Here is a 20,835-nt window from a genome sequence, read left to right as displayed (position 1 = left end):
AGGGTGGTGGATTGCTTGAGCTCTGGAGTTCTGAGATGCAGTAGGGCTAAAATCAATTGTATGGCACCAATATGGCCCTTATGAATACATGCCACCAGGTTGCCTAAGGAGGGGTGAACTAACCCAGGTGAGAAAAATAAAGCAGGTCAAAGCTTTCATGCTAGCCAATACTGGGTTTGGGCCTGTGAGTGGCTGCTACATTTGTAAAGCACTTTGTAAACTTCACAGACTCTGGCACTAATGATGATGATGATGATGATGATGATGATGATGATGATGATGATGATAATAATAATGGTAGAAGGCCTCTAAAGTCCCTTCTAATTCTTCACTCTAAACACTGTGATCCTATGACCTGGTGGCTTTTTTTTAACCCTCTCCAGGCTCTTGGGGCCCCGGGTCGGATTGATGGCTCAGGCTATGTGGTAGTGAACAGTATGGATCTGGATGCCCAGGTGTTGGTCACTGTAGATGACAGCACCCTGCGAGGCCTTCTCATCCTGAAGGCCACTGAGGTGAGTGGGTCATGAGCTAAGTACTGGATATTGGGTTTGAAAGGCACCCTGAGTAGCTAACTTTATTCTGGCAGAGCTAGAGTCTGGGGAGAATCTGTGACAGTAAAAAAAAAAAATCAATAAACATTTGTTAAGCACCTACTGTGTGCCAGGCATTGTGCTAAATGTTCTACATGACTACTTGTTCATGTTACCTAGAAGAAGATGAAAGATGAAAGTTTTAAAATTGGAGAAGGCCAGGGCTCTTCACATAAAAGAAGAACCCCAAGAGGTAAGGCATTAAGGACTTCCTTCTGCTCTGAGGATGAGGCAGTGTGGGGCAGTGGGAAGAGTCCTACATTTGTCGTCAGAGAACCTGGGTTTGAATGTTTTCTCTGCCAATTTACTACCTATGTGAACTAGTGACTCCTCTGTTCCCCCACTGCCTGAAGGCCATACCTGTTACATTTCACCTCCTCCAGGGTTATCCAGTACCCATTTTGGGGGGTTGTCTAGTGTTCCTGCAATTAACTCCATCCTTTCCCTCAATTTTAGGGAGTCTTCTTCACCCCAGTTCAATTAAACCATTTACTAGTCAAATTAACTTTTACAAAGGAATATTTGCTATATATAGCAAGCACAAACATTAAAACCCCTCTTCCCCCACCACATACACACATGGAAATTCCTCCTTAAGCCACCTCAGTCTCTGGGGAGGAGGGGGGAGGATTAGCTTCACATTTTCCCTCAGTTCCCACACTGCCTAGTCCTGCCACTTTCCAAGTCCAGAGCTCCTCTTTGGGCTCAAGTCATGGTCACCTTGGCTTCTCAGGGCTTTCCTGCTAGGCTGGCTACAACATCTGGCCTGCAATCCAATCTCCAAAGTCACTGGGGCTGAGTCTGGGTCCAGAGACTCCGAAAAGGACAACCTCAAGAGACAGAGCCCCAACTCCCTTTCTCAGATCCAGAAGGCCCCAAAGGGCCCTCACCCGGGTCAGTTCTTGGTACCTGTTCTGAGGGTGAACAGGACCTTTATCTCCTACTGGATGCCACCAGAAAGAAATAAAGTCAGATTGTCTCAATCTGGTAGATTTAAAGGCCGTTCTGGCTATGTAGCCAATGGAAAAAGGCTGGTTCTATCCATGTGGTAGGGGAATGCAGAATGTCTCTTCCCAGAAGCAAATCCCTGGTATCTCCCAAGTGGGTGCCTCCATATTAGGGGATCTGGAGATGCTCAAAGCAAAGCCTTATTACATATGAGACCCTGGTTAAGTCCCTTTACCTTTCTGGGTCTCAGTTTCCTCATCTGAAAAATGAAGGGGTTTGACAAGATGAGCTTTACAACCCTCTCTAGTTCTAAAGTTATGATCCCACTATTTAAGGCCCTAATTTCCTGAGCAGTGGAAATAGAGAATCCAAGGAATATCCTCAGCAAGAAACTGTGACTTTCCCCCTAGTACTCATTCTCTTTTTCTTTTCATCTGCCTTTTTAAAATCTTATTTTTATTGATAGCTTTTGGGGTTTTTTTTTTATGTCATCTTCATTCCTGAACCTCTTTCACACCTCTTCCCTATGCAGTGAATCATCATCCCTTTAACAAACATTAAAAAGGAGAAAAAAATGTTTTAACGAAGACAACTAAACTATTTCTGATAGTTTATACAATATTACACATCCATGGTTTATGTGGGACATTTTCTCCACTCTTTTCTAGGGCTAATCTTGGCCATTACAATTACACAGCGTTCAGTTTAATTTTTTTGTTGTTGTTTCTCTTTACATTGCTGTAGGTATTGTGTATATTGGTTACCTGGTTCTGTTTATTTTACTCTGCATCGGTTCATATGTCTTCCCATGCTTCTCTGAATTCGTCATCCCCATCATTTCTCACATCACAGTAAAACTCCACTGCATTAATTCACCACAATTCGTTTAGCCTTTTCACCAATCCATGAGCATTTACTTTATTTCCATTCTTTGCTACCAGAAAAAGTGCTGCAATGAATATTTTGGCATATGTGGCTCCCATTTCTTTTTCACTTGACCCAGACACACCAAGAACTAGACATGCTGTTTACCCACAACCTCCCTGAGGCTCTCCACTTTGGCATCCCAGCTCAGACCCTAGTGGATGTGACCACAGTGAGAAGTAACAATAGTTACAGGCGTACCATCCGGTTTGGCATGGACAGCAAGCAGGTGAGAGGGAAAGGTCTAGGAAGGGACCCTCTGGGCACTGTCTAGCACAGCACTGAGGGAGGAGTCCTGTGAACACTGCCATTTTAGCTGATCTTTTGTACCCTTTGTTAACGGCCAACAGATTTCTGAAGAGCTCAGCTTCACTCAACAATCAGACTATATTTCCCTCAACTACAAAATCCGACACAATGTCCCAACATTGCAGGCATTGGGGGTGGAAGACAAGATAGACTTGCAGGTAGGTTACCCCTCCCCCATTCCTCAGGGCTCTCTCTAATCTCCCCAAAAGACAAAGTTAGTTTGAAATACCTTTAGGGAGGCAACTTGGTTGAATTGAAGGTCCATTCAGCGAATAGCCAGAAGACCCATCTTGTAGTCTCAGTTCTTCCATTAACTAGTCCTTTGACCTTGGGTAAGTAACTTCCTGAAGGAAGTTGTAGAAGGGAAAAACAAAAATAACCTGGTTTTTAAATCAGAGGGCCTGGGTTTGAATCCTGCCTTTACTGACCCTGTGACTCCCCTCTCGGGGACTCGGTTTCTTAGTTTATAAAGTGAGGAGGGTGGGGTTGGACTAGATAATTTCTAAGACTAGAGCTGTGATTTAGACCTCTTTGCTTTCAGTTTCCTCATCTATATAGGAGAGGGTTGGACTGGAGGACCTCAAATATTCATTCTGGCTCTAACATTCTGTGTTCTTTGATTTCAACCAAGAGTTTTAAACTTTTTTTGTGCCATGGACCTTGTTGGAGGTCTGGTGAAGCCTATGGATTCCTTTTCTGAATAATGTTTTTTTTTTCCATTGGAGCATTTTTATTTGTATGTATGTTTTACACCCTTAGAAAAAGAATCCCAGGATTTTTCCTCCTGTGTGTTTTCGTCTTGCTTCCTCATGGTCCATGATGCCAGCTGAGGTTGTAAGCACAATGAACCCAAACTGAAGGGATGGCAACAGATTATTTTGCCACTTTTCCAGATCTTTCAATTGGACATCAAATCTGGGGCTGATTACACCACACTTGTTTAATCTGCCCGTGAGGTTCACAACAATTTTTCCTGCTCTGTGATCATCAATGATCTCAAATTCACCAATGTAACCATGCTTCATCATCACAGTTAAGAACCGGACAATTACTTTAGAGCATGGCCTAATGAGAACCTGGTGTTTTCCTCGCTTTTCTGCATTGTTGATGCTTTTGAGAGCATCTGCCAGGACATTCATTCACACCATGGTGGCAGTGCTGCAAGATGGCGGAAAGAGAGCTGAATAATGTTTTTAAATGCATAAAAGACACATGATTGCAAAGGAAACCAATTATATTTAAATACAGTCATCAAAATACATGTTAAAAAAAACAAAGGGCAGCTAGGTGGCACAGTGGATAGAGCATTGGCTCTTGAAGTCAGGAGGAGCTGAGTTCAAATCTGGCCTCAGACACTTACTGGCTGTGTGACCCTGGGCAAGTCATTTAATTCCAATTATCTCAAACAAACAAACAAAACCAAGATTACATACCCCAGGTTGAGAACTCTTTCTCTAGCCCAATCTTTCACTCCAGCTCTGAGATACTATAGGACTCCACTTGGCTCCTACCATACTGTTGACAACTATAGATAGAAGTCATAGAAAAAGAGCTCTTCTCTGACTTAAATCCTATACACCCAGGTCTCTCTGGACCACCAAGCAGTCAAGAACTTGAGTGGCAGGGCCCAATACGGCTCAGGCATCATCATCTTTGGAGGCCAAAGCCAGAGCACCGCAGTCAGACATTCCTGGTCTGGTACCCTCTGGCACAACTGGCCTGTGTTGTTGCGGTGTGGACTCCCAGAATCACTTCAGGTACACCAGACCTCAGGGTCCTTTTCCATAGCCCCATGAAATGCTTCTATCTTAATTCATGAAAGCCTTGTTCACCCATTCACCCAGGAGAAATGAGCATTGCTTGAATCCCTGTAGTATCCTGGTACCACAGAGGGTAAGCATAGCTGTTGGCCCTGATCTCCCACTAATGGTGGGTTGAATCCCCCAGCCAATGAGAAAGTGGAAGCAAGATGGTTAGTGGGCTTTTCTCCCCTTGCTTCCCTGCATCCTTTCAGGCCTTTCAGATTTTTATTGTAGACTTGTGTCCCACTCTTCATGACCCCATTTGAGCAATTTTCGTCCTGTAATGGACTAGGTACCATATTGTCCAAAGAGGGAGAGGTGGATGAGATGACCTCTGAAGGCACAGTTAAGCCCACAGATTCTAAGATCGTTTGACTCGGTTTTCATTTTTTTTTGTTTGACAAAATGAGTATTTTACATGTGACACCAATCCTTATGTAATAATCTGGTAGAAAAAAATGAAATGTTTCTAGCTGGATCAGATCCCTGAATAATGTATGGAAGATCCATGAAGCCCAAAGCATCACAGGAGCCAAAGTGAGCTTATCCTGTGGGAGTTCAGGAGGTGATAGGTTTGGATTGTTGGGGTATTTTTTGTTGTCGTTCTTAGAGGATGACAAGTGAGGAGGTGAGGATGGTGGCTCAACACCTACCTCCCTTTGCATTATTTCAGGTTAGAATGTACCTTCAAGGGACCAGTTCCAACATTGACAGCTCTGTGAACATTCTGGTGGGGCAGACGTCTCTCAACTATACCATGAGCTGTTCTTATACCAGACGGCGAATGGCATTCTCCTGCTGGAGTAGACATAACAGCAGGGCTCTGAGGCAAGGGACTGGCTACCCAGAGGTGGTTGGCCTCACTGTAGTGCTACAGGCACAAGGTAAGTAAGGTACACTGGTCTTCTATCTCCTTCCTGGGGCGAGGACTGGGTCCCCATGTCAGAAGGCAGCCCACTGTCTGCCTTTGCCTCTCTGGTCCAATCAAGCCGGCAGCAAGTATCTGTTGGAGTCAGGGTTACAGTGCATTTAAAGTAGTCGACCTCAGCCAGTAATCTCTAGGTTGTAGGGATGCTAGGGACTTCTGTTTTTAATAGCTAGCACTATTTGCATGTACTTTGCATCTTTCTTCTCCTTTGATCTTCACAACCCTGCGAAGTGCTATTATTTATCCCCATTTTAGAGAGGGGGAAATTGAGGATGAGAGAACTTAAGTGACTTGCCCAGGGACATACAGCTAGTAAGTATCTGAGGCAGGATTTGAACTCAGGTCTTCCTGACTTCAGACCCTGTCTCTACACACTGTACCACCTAGTTGCCCCAAGGGGACTGGTAAACTTGTGGAAGATGAAAGAGGGACTTTACTAAAAGGGACTGAATTGTAGCCAAGTCTTAGAGGCTGTTTGTCTGGTGTGTACATTATCCTGGTTCCTCTTCCTCTTCTCTCTTCCCCGCCTGCCTCTTGGGCATCTGGGGATGGATGTGACTAGTGTGGGGAAAAGACCCTATGAAAGCAAATCTGAGGAAATTTTTGATGGGGAAAGTAGGTGTCAGCAGATGACTGAAATAAAGTTTTGGATTACTTCTTCTCAGAGAGGTGGCATGACATAGTGGTTAGACTGTTGAATCTGGAGACAGGAATACCTGGGTTCAAATTCTGCCTCTAATAGTTCCTAGCTATACAATCATGAGCAAGTCCGAATCTTCCCAGGCTTCAGCTCCCTTATCCCGTTTCATTGGACTAGATGACTCTAAGGTCCCTTTTCACTCTGGGTTGATGATCATGTGGTTTAATTTAGCCTTCCATCTCATACAAGACATGTTCCTTATACCCTTTGTTGCTACAGATAATGGAGAGCTTGTGGTTCATTCGAATAATTACAGGTATCACATAAGTATTACATGATTGGGGGAATGAAGTTAGATCAGCTTGCAGTCTATGCAGTGGTAACTTAAACCATTGCTCTGGTTTGAAAATCCTGACTAGTCTATACAGAGCAAAAACTGGAAGATGAACTAAGAACATTTATTAAGCACCTCTTGTGTATGAGGCACTATGTTAGGGTTTAAAAATGAAAAAAAAATGAAGAGGTAAATAAGACGTGGTTCTTGCCCTCAAGGGGAAAAATGACCGCTTCATTTTGGGGGTTATCTAGAAACATAGTTTTCTTCTTCCAAACATCAACTCCCTGAAGTCTGAGAAAATCATTTCCAAGACTCAGAGAACTGATATTTTCCCAGCTTTTACTGCAGTGCTGAAAAGCAGGCATTCTCATCCAGGGGAAAGAACATACAGAGATGACAGCTTGACATTTTCGTTGTGTGGGAGAAAGGAAAACTCGCTGGCAAGGAAGCGGGGCTTCGGCACCATCTGCCCCGGACCCTCAGAAAGTGGCTTTGTGGACGCCCCTCAGGAATCCACGGAGCTGCCTGGCTTGCATGTCAAAGGAACTTTTGAAATTATTTTCCCCATTGGGCCCATGAAGTAGGAAACATGGTTAGGCCTATCTGGAGGGAATGTATCACAAGACTTGGCTTTCCAAATGAAGAATCCCAGATTTGCTCATAATGGGTCTTAGTTTTCCAGAAGTATTTTGAGATACAACGTGAGGGTTTCAAGTAAGAGAGAATAATTTCCCGACAGCAAAGGTTCCTGGGTTTTGGAAGAGGTGGTTGGAAAGGACTTCAGAGTCTCCTGTGTTACAGAACTTAAAAAAAAGAAATGCAATAAAAAAAAACTGAGTTTCAGAGAAGCAGAATATTTTAGTGGAAAGAGCTCTGGCCTAGTTGTCTCTAGGTTTGGCTTCGAATTTCCGTGGACTGCCACTAGCCAGGTATGTGACTTTGGGTCAGTCACTAACCCCTTCTGGGTTTCATTTCCATCATCTGCAAAATGAGATCTATCATGAGGCAGTCAGGTGACAGAGAAGACAGGGCACAGGAGATGGGAAGATCTGAGTTCAAATACTGCCTCAGATACTTTACGACCCTGGGTGAGTCACTTCACTGCCACCTGCCTCAGTTTCTTCATCTGTAAAATGGAATCATCATAGCACTTACCTCACAGGGTTGCTGTGAGATCAAATAAAGTAATCTATGTAAAGTGATTTGTAAATCTCAAAGTAGAAATATTAGTTGTCATCATCATTACTATGTCAGATGATCTCTAAAATCCCTTCTAGACCCAATGAAGTATGGACTTATCTCTTTGGCATGGTTTATATGTGGTACTGCTCACAAGCAAGCAGACAGAACAGTTGACCTCCGAAGGAAGAAGAAGTCCATGTGGTTTAGTGTAGACAGCAAATGAATTTGGAGCCAGAGGGCTTGAATTGGATTCTGCCCCTACCCATGTGGGGTGGAGCAATGTTGGACTGCATTAAGAAAGGCATATCTACTAGACAGAGGAAGATCATGCTTCCGCTGTGCTCTGCCCTCAGCAGCCCTCACCTGGACGATTTTGCTCAGTCCTAACTACCACAGTTTAAGAAGGGCATTGATAAGATGGAGAAAGTATGGAGAAAGGTAACCAAGATGGTGAAGAGCCTTTAGTCCATGTCATATGAGGACTGACTGAAGGAAGTGGAGAAAAGAAGACTCGGGGAAGACAAGATAACTGTCTTCAAGAATTCAAGAATTTAATGGACTGTTATGTGGAGGAAACAGTTAGACTGGTTCTGTTTGGCCCCAGAGGGTAGAGTTGGGAGCCATGGGTAGAAGTTATGAAAGGAAGACTTAGGGTTGACATCAGGAAGAAAACAAAGCTTCCTGATAATTAGGGTTTTCCCAAAGTGTAATGCATCAACTCCAGAGATGTTGGGTTCTCCCTCCTGGGAGGTCTTCAATCAGAGGCCAGATGACCCAGGATGTTATAGTGGGGATTCCTCTTGTATATGAGTTAGACTGGACAGCTGCTGACATCCTTTCCAGCTTTCAAATTCTGTGACTCTGTGACCCTGGGTGAGTCACTTAATACTCTGGGTGTTAGTTTTCTCCTCTGTAAAATGGAGGGTTTGTACAAGATGGCGCCTAAGGTTCCTTTCAACTCTTAATCAATGTTTCAATGATCTGAAGGTTCCTTCCAGTCTAAGAAAATTACTAGGTTGAGGCTTACTGAAAGATGCTGTCCATGGAGACAGGCTTTGTAATTCTCTCTACCCATTGGTGGAGACCACAGAGAGCAGTGTTAACCTCACTGTTGTCTCCATTCCTGTTCCTTCCTTCTCTTAGAAAGGAACATAGGGGAGCAAAATGACCATGTGACAGTGACATCTAGCCAAGGGCATAAGGAGACATCGTATCATAGTATATGACATGAAATGGAACTGAAAGGGACCTCATAGATTGTCTAGCCCAGCCCTCTCATTGTATAGATGATTAAACTGAAGCATAGAAGGTAAGTGACTCGCCCAAGGTCACACAGCTAGCATGTGTCTATGACTAGATTTGAACTCAGGTCTTCCTGACTCTTAAGTGACTTGACCAAGGTCACACACATATTCAATATCAGAGGTGAGGAATAATGAATCCAGGTCTCATGACCCCAGAGCCAGTACCCTTTCCACTGTACCTCCCTGCCTTGCTATTACAGAGTATTTTTGTCCTTCCACATCTAGAAACCCAGACCCAGGGCAGCGTGGACATCCAGGGAGGAGACAGGACAGTCAGTGTGGATGTGGCAGCTCTGACGGCCTTGGAACTAAATGGGACCCTCGAGCTTGCGGCGCACCTCCGACACACGGTGCCAATTCTCAGGCAGCTGGGCCTGCCCTTCACAACCCAGGTAATGAGAGGAGATGATTATTCTGGCCCTTGAGAAGGGACCACAGCTGGAAGGGCTGCAGGGGTTAAGTCGCTTCGGCTCCCCAACCGTTATCTGCATACTTTATCCACTTTCTGGATGGACTGTGGGTTGAAAAAGCTTTACTCCAGGCTAGCTCCCGTCCCAGCTACTTGAAATGTTTTTCTCAGGTCAGGTTGGAGTGTTTATGAGGAATGTGATTAGCCTTACTTGGTTTCCTAGGTAAATCCGCTGTGAAAAATCATCTCATGCATTCTGAAATTTTAAAAAGTGATTTTAAAATTATCTACCAATTTGGATTAGTTTTGCTACTATTAGTAGGAACAAAGAAGACTTGATTTTACTTGGAGTCTTTGGGTAATGCCCTTAAAAGCCAGCTTGTACCCCGGTTAAAGTGGTTTCCAGAAGGCTTATTTCCTCTGTATTCATGTTTTTTCTTAATGTAGTGGTTTGGATTTCTTTCTCTCTCTGTCTCTCTGTCTCTCTGTCTCTGTCTCTCTCTCTCTCTCTCTCTCTCTCTCTCTCACACACACACACACACACACACACACTCACTCACACACTTGTAAAGGACTTACAGATAAAGTGATTAAAAAAAAGTTTCTGTTTAGCTTATTTCTTGCTGAGGGTTGGCAATCCCAAGTTTGTATTGGGAGCCCATGGAGTAATGGTAGGGCAATGGGCTCTTGGGATGTAGGGAAAAAGAGGGATAAATAGCACACAAAGTTCTTGTCCTCTGGGAGCTGAGAGTTAAAAAGGAGAATAAAAGAGAAACATATCTATGTGTAATATGTATGTATATATTACATGCTATAAATAAATATATATTATACACATATATACTCGGCAGTAATCAGTAAGTCTGATTCTGATTATTGCAGTGTGAAAAAGGGAAAAATGAATCACAGATCACATCAGTGGGTTGGAGAAAGCTTAGATTTAATCAGTCGACCTGATAAACACCTGTTTACCCTATTGGCTGCCTTTTGTAAATTCAGTTCAAGTCAAGAAGCATTTATTAAGTGTGTTCTAGGTGACAGACACTATGCTAAATTCTGGAGAGACAAAGACAAAAAAAAAACAGACCCTGCCCTCCAGAATCTTATATTATTCTATCCTCTTCCTCCTACTAGTTGTTATTCCAGGAAATCCTTGCGGCCAGTGAAATGAAAACATCCTTGGAGGTGACCTGTGAGTCTGAAACAAGTCTTCTCATTCACGTGAGGGGAAGGAATCAACCACTCAGGTGAGGAAAAGGTCTTTGGATCTGGGTTTCTGGACACCCACAGAGCCCTTTGGTCATGGACTCATAGCATGTTTAGAGGCAGGTAGGGAGAAGGGCCTGGATAAAAATGCTGATTAGCTAAATGACCATGAACAAATCACAACCTATCTGTGCCTCGTTTTCCTTGTTGTTTAAATGAGGAATTGGACTGAGTCACCTCCATGGTTCCTTTAAGCTATGAATTGATGATCCGATGACCTATGGAATGGGAATACACTTTGCTAAGAGGTGCACAGGACCCAAGGTATCTTACCCTCATATACCCCAGGTTTGATGGGTTTCCATTTAGGAAAAAAATATGGTGACCTGGCCCTTGGAAGGCAATGCAGTGAAAAGGATATTAAACCAGGCTCCAGGAGACCCAGTTTCTAGCCTTGCCTCTGCTACTAACTTGTAGTGAGATTTTCAACAAGACATTTCCATTCTTTGCGAAAGTCTCTTCATCTGTCAAGTGAAAGGGTTGACTTAGGTAATGTATGAGGTCCCATCTAAATCTAATATTCTATGATTTTGTGACTTTTCCATCTGAATCGATTGTGATATTAGATTCCTCCTAGTGGATAGGGGGATAGCCTTGGAATCAGGAAAACCTGGGTACAAATCCTGCCTCTGTCACATAATGACTATAAGACCTTAGGTAAGTCACTTAACCTCTAAGTTTCTCTGACAACTCTCTAGACTATAAATTACAGATGAAATGTCAATCTGTCTGGTGTGGGGGATTTCCTATATTATAGGTTCTCTGCACCAATATAACAATGGGCCTGGACTGCCATGCTAAAATAAGAGGGAATCTCCAGAGATTGTTCCATATGTCCTTATCAGAGGCCATTATTAGTTTGAGTGTTTGACTCCCATCTTTGGAATCCTAGTTGGGAAAATACTTGTGTTCTTTTTTCTCAAACTATACTTTCCATTCAGAGGACAATGTGGTACGATCAAAAGAGTATTGGATTCAGGGCTAAAGGCTCCGAGTTCTAATCCCAATTCTGCCACTTAATTCCTGTGTGACGTGACTCTAACATCCGTGGTCCTCTGTTGTCTCCTCTATGAAAGGAGGGGGTTAGGTTAAATGACCTTTAAGATCCCTTCACATTCTATGATTCTCTTTTCCAGCAAAGAACTGCATGTTACCAGCCAACAACATCTCTCCTTCCTCCTGAACCACTTCCCTAGGAGAGCCAAGCTTTCCACCAAGGTAACTGCTCCCTAAGGCCCACGTTCCTCTCTTGGCCAGTCCCTGAACTCTGCTGGCTCCTAACTCATTCCACATGCATCATTTTTTTCACTTCTCGTGGCTGCCCTCCAAAGTGGAAAGTTGAAGGAGAGGGGTAGGTTGAAAGGGAGAGGGAGGCAGGCGGAGATTTGGAAGGGGCAGGGTTAGTGACACAGAAGAATTGGTTAACATGTTCATGTGTGATTAAGGGAGCTCAAGAAAACCCCAGGTGGGCTGCCCTGAGCTGCCCTTCAGAAGTGGGGCTCTTGCTTTTAAAAACCCTATTGGTATTTACATTCCTTAGCAGGCTTGCCTGGCACCCTCCCTCCCAAGCCCCTCCAGCGAGTGTATCTGATCCCAAGCTCCCTGGAGATTCTCCCGCAGTGCATCCCCTTGGTGGGGCCCAAGCTCAGAGTCTGGAATAGATTAAAGAGCATTCCAAGCCCATCTAGATATGGCTCCAAATACTCTGTTTGCTTTTCCAGCTTCTCATCATCTCAGACTTTGTCTCCCAAGCTCAAATGGTTGGCCTGACATCTCCCAACACAAGTTGTTCAGCGTTTCTTTTATCACCCTTGTGTCTTACATCTGCTGGCAGAGCAAGGGGCCTGTCCCAAGCGGGATATGTCTGACACATGCTGATTTCATGCTCTTACCCCCTCTTCCTTGGGGAGTCTGGGTCAGGAGAGAGCTCAGAAGAGCAATCAGACTTGCAGAGGCCCTTTAGCCCAGAAGGGCTGTTTCTCACCCTGAGGCTAAAACAGACACAGTTAAAAGCAGCTATCTCTCCTACCAGCTCCAGGGCTGAGGCCAGCCTTAAACTTAATCCTCAGCCATCAGGTCACAGTGAGTGGTGACAAGCTGTTTAAGTATGGTAGTAGAAAGGCATATGCCTGGATTTGATTCCCACCTCAGACACTTCCTAACTGTGTAACTTAGGGTGAGCCTCAACTTCCCAATCTGTAAAATGGGTATGATAACTACATCACCTTTGGAACTCAGCATGATACAGTGGAAACAGCACTGGCTCTGTAGCCAGAGGACCTAGGTTCAAATCCTGCTTCTGAAATGTGATTTTGGGTAAGTCAATTAGCCAACCCTGGGCCTCTGTTTCATCAACTGTAAAATGAAGGAGGGTGTACTAGATGACCTCTGATTTCCCTTTGAGCTCCTGATCTATGATCTTATGACCTGCCATACAGGGTTTTTGTGAGGCTCAAATAAGATAGGTAAAGTGCTTTGTAACCAAGATATATCATGTGAATATGTGTATAGATACATACATATATGCATATGAAACATAACTATAGTAACTAACATTTATATAGCACTTTAAAGTTTGCAAAGCCCTGTACATATAATATCTTATTTGGGACTCACAACAATCCTTTTGAGATAAGTGCTGTTACTATTCGCAAATGGAAAAACTGGGCCTGAAGGCAGTGAAATGATTCGCCCACAGTCATACAGCTGGCAAGTGTCAGAGGCAAGATTTGAACTCTGGTCCTCTTGATTCTGAGTTGAGCACCTTATCTATTATGCCAGGGGTTGGCAAACCATGCCCAGATCAGTTGTGAAATGTTCCCTCAGATTCCTGATGAATCAACTTCGTTTTGCCCTCTCACCCACCTAGGTAAGTTACTCCATGAGTGAAACCAAAAGCATGATTGCCGTTGACCTGGAAAAGCACCATTTCCACGTGGCCACAAAGCTGACATTTACTGCATCCAACCTCACTCAAGTGACTGAGCTGATGCATACAATTCCCCAGGTAAGGAACAGCAACATGGAGGTCCTGTGTGGGAGCCAGAGCCCAGTGCTATAGCCAGATCATAGAAGTGGCAGAGTCTATGTTTCCTAGGTAAAGTGTCAAGAAAGAAGTCAAATGCCACTTGTCAAGTTGATGAAATTGGTCTCGGTCTTCCATGCCCCTCTACTGCTCCTCTTTTGGGTGCCATTTTTCATCTGAAGCATATAGGACTCCTTGATTACCCAGAGACTTCCACTTGGCAGTATCCCATACTCTGACTTTTTCCTAAGTCTTCTCCCATTAAAAGAATGGTTCTTAACTTTTTTTGATTCATGGATCCCTTTGGCAGTCTGGTGAAGCTTATGAACCATTTCTCAAAATCATGTTTTGTCTTTTTTTTTTGTGGAGGAAATTTGGAGAGTCTAAAATTTTCTGACCTATTCCACCATCTTCCCAGAATCCTCTGCTAAAATCACATTTTTAAATGCATAAAATAAAATATGTAGGAATACAAAGGAAACCAATTATATTGAAATGCAATTATGAAAATATTAAAAAGAAGTTCACTAGTCCCAGGTTAAGAACCCGTCTGTTAAAATATACCCCTCTGGAGTCTAAGTTCTTCTAGGTGGCCCTATTCTCAGACTGGTAACAATGAACAGTAATGTTGGCTGATGGGGCCCTCCTCACACAGAATAGAAGATCTTATCCTAATTAAATCATTATCCAAACTGACAGGTATTTATTGAATGTCCACTTGGTGCAAGACACCGGACTCCAACCCAATTGCGCTGACTCCAAGTCTAATGATCTGTCCTAAGAAGCCCAAGGTCTAATTAAACTCTCCCACCTTCCTGAAGTCTTCTGTCCTTTCGATCCCTATGGACCCTGAGCCCCAACCTGAATCACCACCCCAGGGCTGATGCCTCCTTGTTTTTCCTTTGTAGCTCAAAATGATCCCCTGGGAAATGGTGCTCATGACCACGTATCAGAAAGCCAACGGGACAAGAAACATCCAACAGTTCATACTTTGGGATGGCCAGGAGTTCAAGTTCATTGGCAGCTACACAGGGCTCTTTCCCAAGTTCTCCAGGAGCGAGCGCATACAGGGTAAGCTTTGCAGTGGCAACAATCAGTAGGCATCCCCAGACAGATTAGGGCCAGAGGCTAGGGAAGGCATCAGTTATTGACTCCAGGAGTCCCTGAGCAAATGAAGAGATTAAAAAGTTTGTAATAACTTCCTAAAAGAGGCCGGCCCTGGCTCTAGCCATGTGTTCTAATCCCAAATTCATTCCTATGAAATATTCACTTCTAAACGGCAACCCTTGAAGTTAATTAGATGCAGTCCTGAAGGAAACAGTCTTTCCTGAAAAGAATTCTAAATCACAGTCCCTCTGTTATTGGTTTCTGTGTCATGAAGGCCTTCTTCTGCCAACCTTAATTGTGCCATAGGTGATTAGAGTGCAAAAAGAGAAGAGGCCCAGCTAACCTTACGGGGTCCCATCTGCTAATTTCCTTTGCTGCAAGGCCAGGTTTCCCAGACTCTAAACCACCAATTGATCAGTCAGTCAGTGAGCATTTCTGTAAGTGCACCTCTGTGGCAGGTATTGCATACCCATCATTCAGGGTTAGTTTCTACCCCCTTAGCAAGCTAAGGAGCAATGAGTGGGAGCAGGTCTCTGAGATAGGAATATTTGATGTATTACCACATTTCTACCATTGCCCCCTCAATGGGGATCTCAGCCTTTAAAAATGATAGCAGGATTGTCAATTTAGAGCTGGAAAGGGTCTTAGAGAGCATCCAGCCTATCCCTCTTATTTTCCAGATGAGGAAACTGAGGCCCAGAGAGGCTAAGTGACTTGTTCAAAGTCACAGAATTAGTAACTGAGAGAGGTTTTGAACCCAAGTCCTTCTGCTGATTCAAATCTAATACACTTTCCACTGTGCCTCCAAGAGACACCCAGATTCCTCCTTATTCTGAGGGGTTCCAGGAAGGAAGGAAGGAGGAAGAAAGAGAAGGAAGGAAAGGAGGAGGGAGGAAAAGGAGGAGAGAGGGAGAGAAAGAAGGAAGGAAGGTGGGTAGGAAGGAAGGAGGGAGGAAATGAGGGAAGGAAAGAGAGAGGGAGGGAAGGAAGGAACAAAGGAGGGAAGGAAGGAAGGAAAGAAGGAAGGAGGAATGAAAAGAAGGAAAGAACGAGGGAAGAAAGAAGAAAGGAAGGGAGAGAGGAATGAAGGCAAGAAGGAAGGAAAAAAGCATTTATTAAGTGCCAACCATGTGCCACTTACTATACTAAGCAGCTTACAAATATTATTATAAGAACCCTGGGAAGTAGGTGCTATTATCCTAATTTTGCAGCTGAGAAAACTGAAGCTGACTCAGAGAGTAAGTGACTTGCCTAGGGTCACATATCTAGTAACTGTCTGAGGCTGGATTTGAACTCGGGTCTTTCTAATTTCAGACCCAGTGTTCTATATAGCTTGTCATGATTGTGTGATGGAAAAATATAGCCACTGGTAACCAGCCCTGATAACCTTCTCCCCCTACTTTTCTCCCCTCTCTTACAGTGGAACTTGTCCATCCTCTCTCCATCCCTTTTCCTCAGCATTCCAAGATCACTGTGACCCTGCTACACTCAGTTCAGAGCCACCAAGATAATCTAGTCATAGAATGGAACAGCAAGGAGCAGGTAAAAACAGCCTGGGATTAAGGAGGGAGAGGAAATGAAGCACTAGGAAAAATCATCACGTGTCAGAGAACTGAAATGGGCCTTGGAAGCCATTTCATTCAGCTCCTTAATTTGATTGACAGGAGCTTCCCCGGCTTTCTTCAAGTCTCCGCTAAAGGGCCACCTTCTGCAAGGTTTCTCCTGACCTCTCTTAATGCCAGAACCTTCCCTCTGTGGAATATTTTCAAGTCACCCTGTTTATGTCTTGTTTGTATGCAGCCATTTACATGTTGTCTTCCTCGTTTGATTCTGAGCTCCTTGAGAGCTGGGATCATCTTGCATTTTATCTTTTTTAAAAATTCCTGGTGCTCAGCACAGTACTTTGCACACAGTAGGTGCTTATTCTTGTTGTTCAGTTGGTTTCAGTCATGTCTGACTCTCTGTGACCCCATTTGGGATTTTCTTGGCAAAGACACTGGAGTGACTTGCCATTTCCTTCTCCAGCTCATTTTCCAGATGGGGAAACTGAGGCAAACAGGTAAAACGACTTGCCCAAAGTCACACAGTTAGTAAGTGTCTGAGGCTGGATTTGAACTCAGGTCTTCCTTGCCTGTAGGCCCAGCCCTTTATCTACTGCTGCCATAGTAGGTGCTTAATAAATGTTTATTGGCTTGCTCAAGCTCACACTTAGTCCATGAGAGCTGAGATGAGAGCCTTTTCCACCACATCTCACGTACATTTAAAGGTAAGAGGCAGCTGAATTATGTATTCTGGGTGTGAGTGAGGGATAGGTCTAGCCTTGAAAAGCTTCCCTCCCATTACCCCTGAGCATGACACAATATGGTCCTGATCCCAGTCCCTGCTCTGTAGTCCTTCTTACCTAAATTACTTGGACTGATTCTTCTTCTTTCTTTAGAATCTTATATCTCTAATGGGTGGGTTCAAAAGAATTTCTGTCTGTATCTCTCCAGTAGAAGGCACAAGGTAAGAGAGAAAAGTAAAATGAGGGACAGGTCAGGAGTACTACTCCTTATTATACACCCTACCTCCCAGAAAGTGGAGTCCCAGTCAGATCAAGTGAAGAAGTATCTATTCATCATTGACCACAGGCCAAGCACTGTTCTGAGGCTTTGCACGCCTCAGGGAGATTCAAATTAATAAACACTGGCTCAGCAGACCAAACCTTCAGTTTGGAATAGTCTACACTCTCTCTCTCTCTCTCTCTCTCTCTCTCTCTCTCTCTCTCTCTCTCTCTCTCTCTCTCTCTCTCTCTCTCTCTCTCTCTCTCTCTTTTTGGGCTAGGCAATGGAGTTAAGTGACTTACCCAGGGTCACACAGCTAGCAAGCATCAAGTGTCTGAGGCCATATTTGAACTTAGGTGCTCCTGAGACTCCCGGGCCAGTACTGCATACCTGGAATAGTCTTCCAAGGGTCTTCAAGAGACACCTAATATTCTTTGCCTTAGGGCCAAGTTTCACAAATGTCAAATTCATGAATCAATAAATCCATCAACTAGCATTTATGAAGCATCCCTGTTTCAGGCGCTGTGACACCCATCATTCAGAGTCAATTTCCTAACCCTTAGTGAGCTAAGGGTGTGAAGGGGGGCAGGAATGTTCGATGTGTCACTTCATTTCTACCGTCTCCCTGGATCTCCCTGAATGGGGGTCCCAGCCTTTGAGAATGATCATAGGATCACTGATTTAGAGCTGGAAAGGGGTCATGGAGATCATCTGGTCCAACTCCCTCATTTTCCAGATGAGGAAACTGAGACCCATAGCGGTTAATTGGGGTTGGGGGTTGGGGGGTGGAAGACAATCAAAGCTTTGGTGCTCATGACATTTCTCTCATTGGCCTCTGACTCTGACCAGGTGGTGCTGTCCTCCTCTCTAAAGCTGGGGAAGGATCAGGTGCATGGCCAGGTGGTTTTTGCTCATCCCTTCAACCTATCCTGGAGCCACATGGAAGCCAGGGGCCTGGCAGAGAAGAGGGGCAGAAAGTACAGCCAACAGGTGAGATTGCAAACGTTCCCAAGCTGGGGCAAAGATGGGTAGGGAAGTGGTAAGGGCACAGAAATGGATTGCAATTGGCTTTTTGTACCTGGAATCCTTAAGAGCGAATAGTCAAGGAGATAAATGGGCTTATGCCGTGGTTTAATTCCTTAAAACTACAAACATTTTATATCACATTGCTTACCATCTTAGGGAGGAGGGAGGGAAAGGAGGGAAGGAGAAAAATCTGGAAATCAAAATCTTAAAAAAAAATTAATGTTCCAATTACATGTAATTAGAAAAAATAAAATACTATTAAAAAACTACTGACCTTGGGCAAATCACTTAACTCCTATTGCCTCAAAAAAAAATGTTAAGATTTATAAAAGGTAGAAAGAGTCTCTAGAATCAGAGGACCTGGGTTCAAATCCCATCCTTCTATTTACTACCTATACATCTGAGAACAGGGTACTGAACCTCCCTGGGCCTCAGTTTCCTTGTCTGTAAAATAAAGGGGTTGGGCTAGGTTTCCTCAGAGTCCCCTTCTAGCTTGAGATACTGTGATCCTAAGAACCCCCTGCTTCCAGGTAGGTCAGCGTCAAAACTGTTCCAGACAGAAGGAATCTATCCTTAGAAGAAGCATGTCTATATATAGAGAGAGATAATGAGATCTTTCTTTTGGGCTCTTCATCTGGTACCCAGATCTCAGTCATGGGACAAGTCTACAGCTTGGAGACCTAGTATAGGTACTGGGCCGTGGTACAGAGCAGAGAGGGAGGGCTGCCAATCCAGTCCTATTATTCTGAAGCACATCTGGTTCTCACCTCTGGTTATAGGTACAACTTGCCTGGAATAGAGGGAAGCCCATCAACTTCCAGTTTTCCTGGGCAGACAGGTCGGAGCTACCATCACCAGCTGGGAAGGCTGTCTCACTGCATCCTCAGGACAGGTAAGTGTGATGTAGAGGGAGGCTTGCCTCTCTGAGGGGGTCTGAGGATTGAGAGAGCAATACCATGGGCTACCACTGACCATTCACTTCAAGGGCTCTGCAATCAATCAGTCAATAATAAATGTTACCACCTGCAGGGATGTGCTAAGGACACAAAGAAAAAAAGGAAACCTCAAGGAACTTCCATTCTATGGCAACAGGGAGCATTGCAGAATATATACAGTCCTTTAGGAATGAGTCCTTACCAGTTCAGGGAGAGGAAGAGTTTTGAGGAGTTCCTGTGGTGGTTTGTTCTAAAACCTTCATTTTTATCAAGGTTCCTGTGCCCCAGGAAAATGTAAGTTCTTTGAGGACATGGACTTTGTCATTTAAAAAAAAAAACAAAACTTTTGTATCCATAGTATCTAGCACAGAACCTTATATATAGCAAATGTGTGGTAAATGCTTTGAACTGGATGCCCACGGACCAAGATATGTGGCACCTTCAACAGGCCTTGGCCAGGATGCGAAACCAATGCAGTTATTCCAAATAATTGCACAAATACAAGGGCTTCCTGCTGGAAAGACCAGGCAAAGGGAAGTGAATTCTGTGTCAGGTTCAAACTCCAAAGATGTTTCTTCCATATGTTACATTTATATTCTATGTTTTGTATTAACCAACAAATGTTCTCTCTACCTGACTAGCTTTCTGAATCAGGATTCAGGTTTTGGGACCAGACTTGGCTCTTAGGACAAGAAGAGATATCAAAGTACATCACTAAGCATTTATTAAGCACCTGGTGTTATGCTCTGAAGATACCAAAAAAAGCAAAACCAAACCAAACCCAAATCCAATACTCGCTCTCAAAGAGCTCACGGTCTGGACAGGAGGATCTGAGTTCAAATCAGACTATTACTAGTTATTTGACCTCGGGCAAGTCATTTAATTTTTGTTTGCCTCAGTTTCCTCATCTGAATAGTACCTACCCCCCACCCCAGGTGTTATGAGGATCAAAGAAGATAAAATTGTAAAGTGCTTCACACAATGCCTGGCTCATCAGGACTATATAAATGTTGGCTACTATTATTGTTGCTGTTGTTATATGCAAACATCAGTGTGTAAACATGATACAGACAGGATAAATTGAAGACAGCCAGCTGGCCTATCCCTTTCTCTCTGAGTACGGCTGTATTTTATTAAACTCTGAAAAAAGCACTAAAGTATGATCACTTAATTTTCATACCAAAGAGAAAAATATCCCTTTTCCCAGAATCATTAATACCAATGCTTTCCCCTTGATTAGCTCCAGAAATTCCTGACCCTGGGCAATGTCAAGGCCTGTGGATCTGTAACTCAGACTGCAGCGGTGTTCAGCGAGCATCTTGATCTGTCCTGGGACAGCCAGAAAGTCAAACAGAATCTGAAATATGAGGTAACATGAGAAAAGCCAAAGCGACGCTATGACAGCCAGGAAGAGGGGGGCTGTTTTCTATCATCTCAGAATTACTTATTCTCATGAGCCTGCAAGGAAGACCATTTAACTCCATCTCAATGCTTTCATAGAAAATGGCACCTGAGATATCCCAGGCATGAGAGGTGATTCAATTCTCAGTTTGAGTA

General features: G+C 43.9%; 1 protein-coding gene and 1 pseudogene across 1 annotated transcript in view; one reads left to right on the top strand and one right to left on the bottom strand.

The window, feature by feature from the left end:
• LOC110198340 (uncharacterized) overlaps nucleotides 1-20,835 on the top strand; it is a 174,901-nt gene that overhangs the window by 106,297 nt on the left and 47,769 nt on the right. Inside the window, 14 exon segments of the mRNA XM_078151725.1 lie at nucleotides 384-515; nucleotides 2,545-2,694; nucleotides 2,816-2,932; nucleotides 5,250-5,460; nucleotides 9,193-9,359; nucleotides 10,511-10,623; nucleotides 11,779-11,860; nucleotides 13,512-13,649; nucleotides 14,576-14,738; nucleotides 16,195-16,316; nucleotides 18,167-18,307; nucleotides 19,123-19,183; nucleotides 19,186-19,235; nucleotides 20,519-20,647. Of these exon segments, the coding sequence (XP_078007851.1) occupies nucleotides 384-515; nucleotides 2,545-2,694; nucleotides 2,816-2,932; nucleotides 5,250-5,460; nucleotides 9,193-9,359; nucleotides 10,511-10,623; nucleotides 11,779-11,860; nucleotides 13,512-13,649; nucleotides 14,576-14,738; nucleotides 16,195-16,316; nucleotides 18,167-18,307; nucleotides 19,123-19,183; nucleotides 19,186-19,235; nucleotides 20,519-20,647 (1,776 nt within the window).
• Nucleotides 3,481-3,922, bottom strand: LOC110198341 (small ribosomal subunit protein uS8 pseudogene; annotated as a pseudogene).

Source organism: Phascolarctos cinereus, unplaced genomic scaffold, assembly GCF_003287225.1.
Source record: "Phascolarctos cinereus isolate Bilbo 61053 unplaced genomic scaffold, phaCin_HiC Scaffold_4;HRSCAF=312, whole genome shotgun sequence".
Lineage (NCBI taxonomy): Eukaryota > Metazoa > Chordata > Mammalia > Diprotodontia > Phascolarctidae > Phascolarctos > Phascolarctos cinereus.
This window is presented reverse-complemented; position numbering and strand designations above follow the sequence as displayed.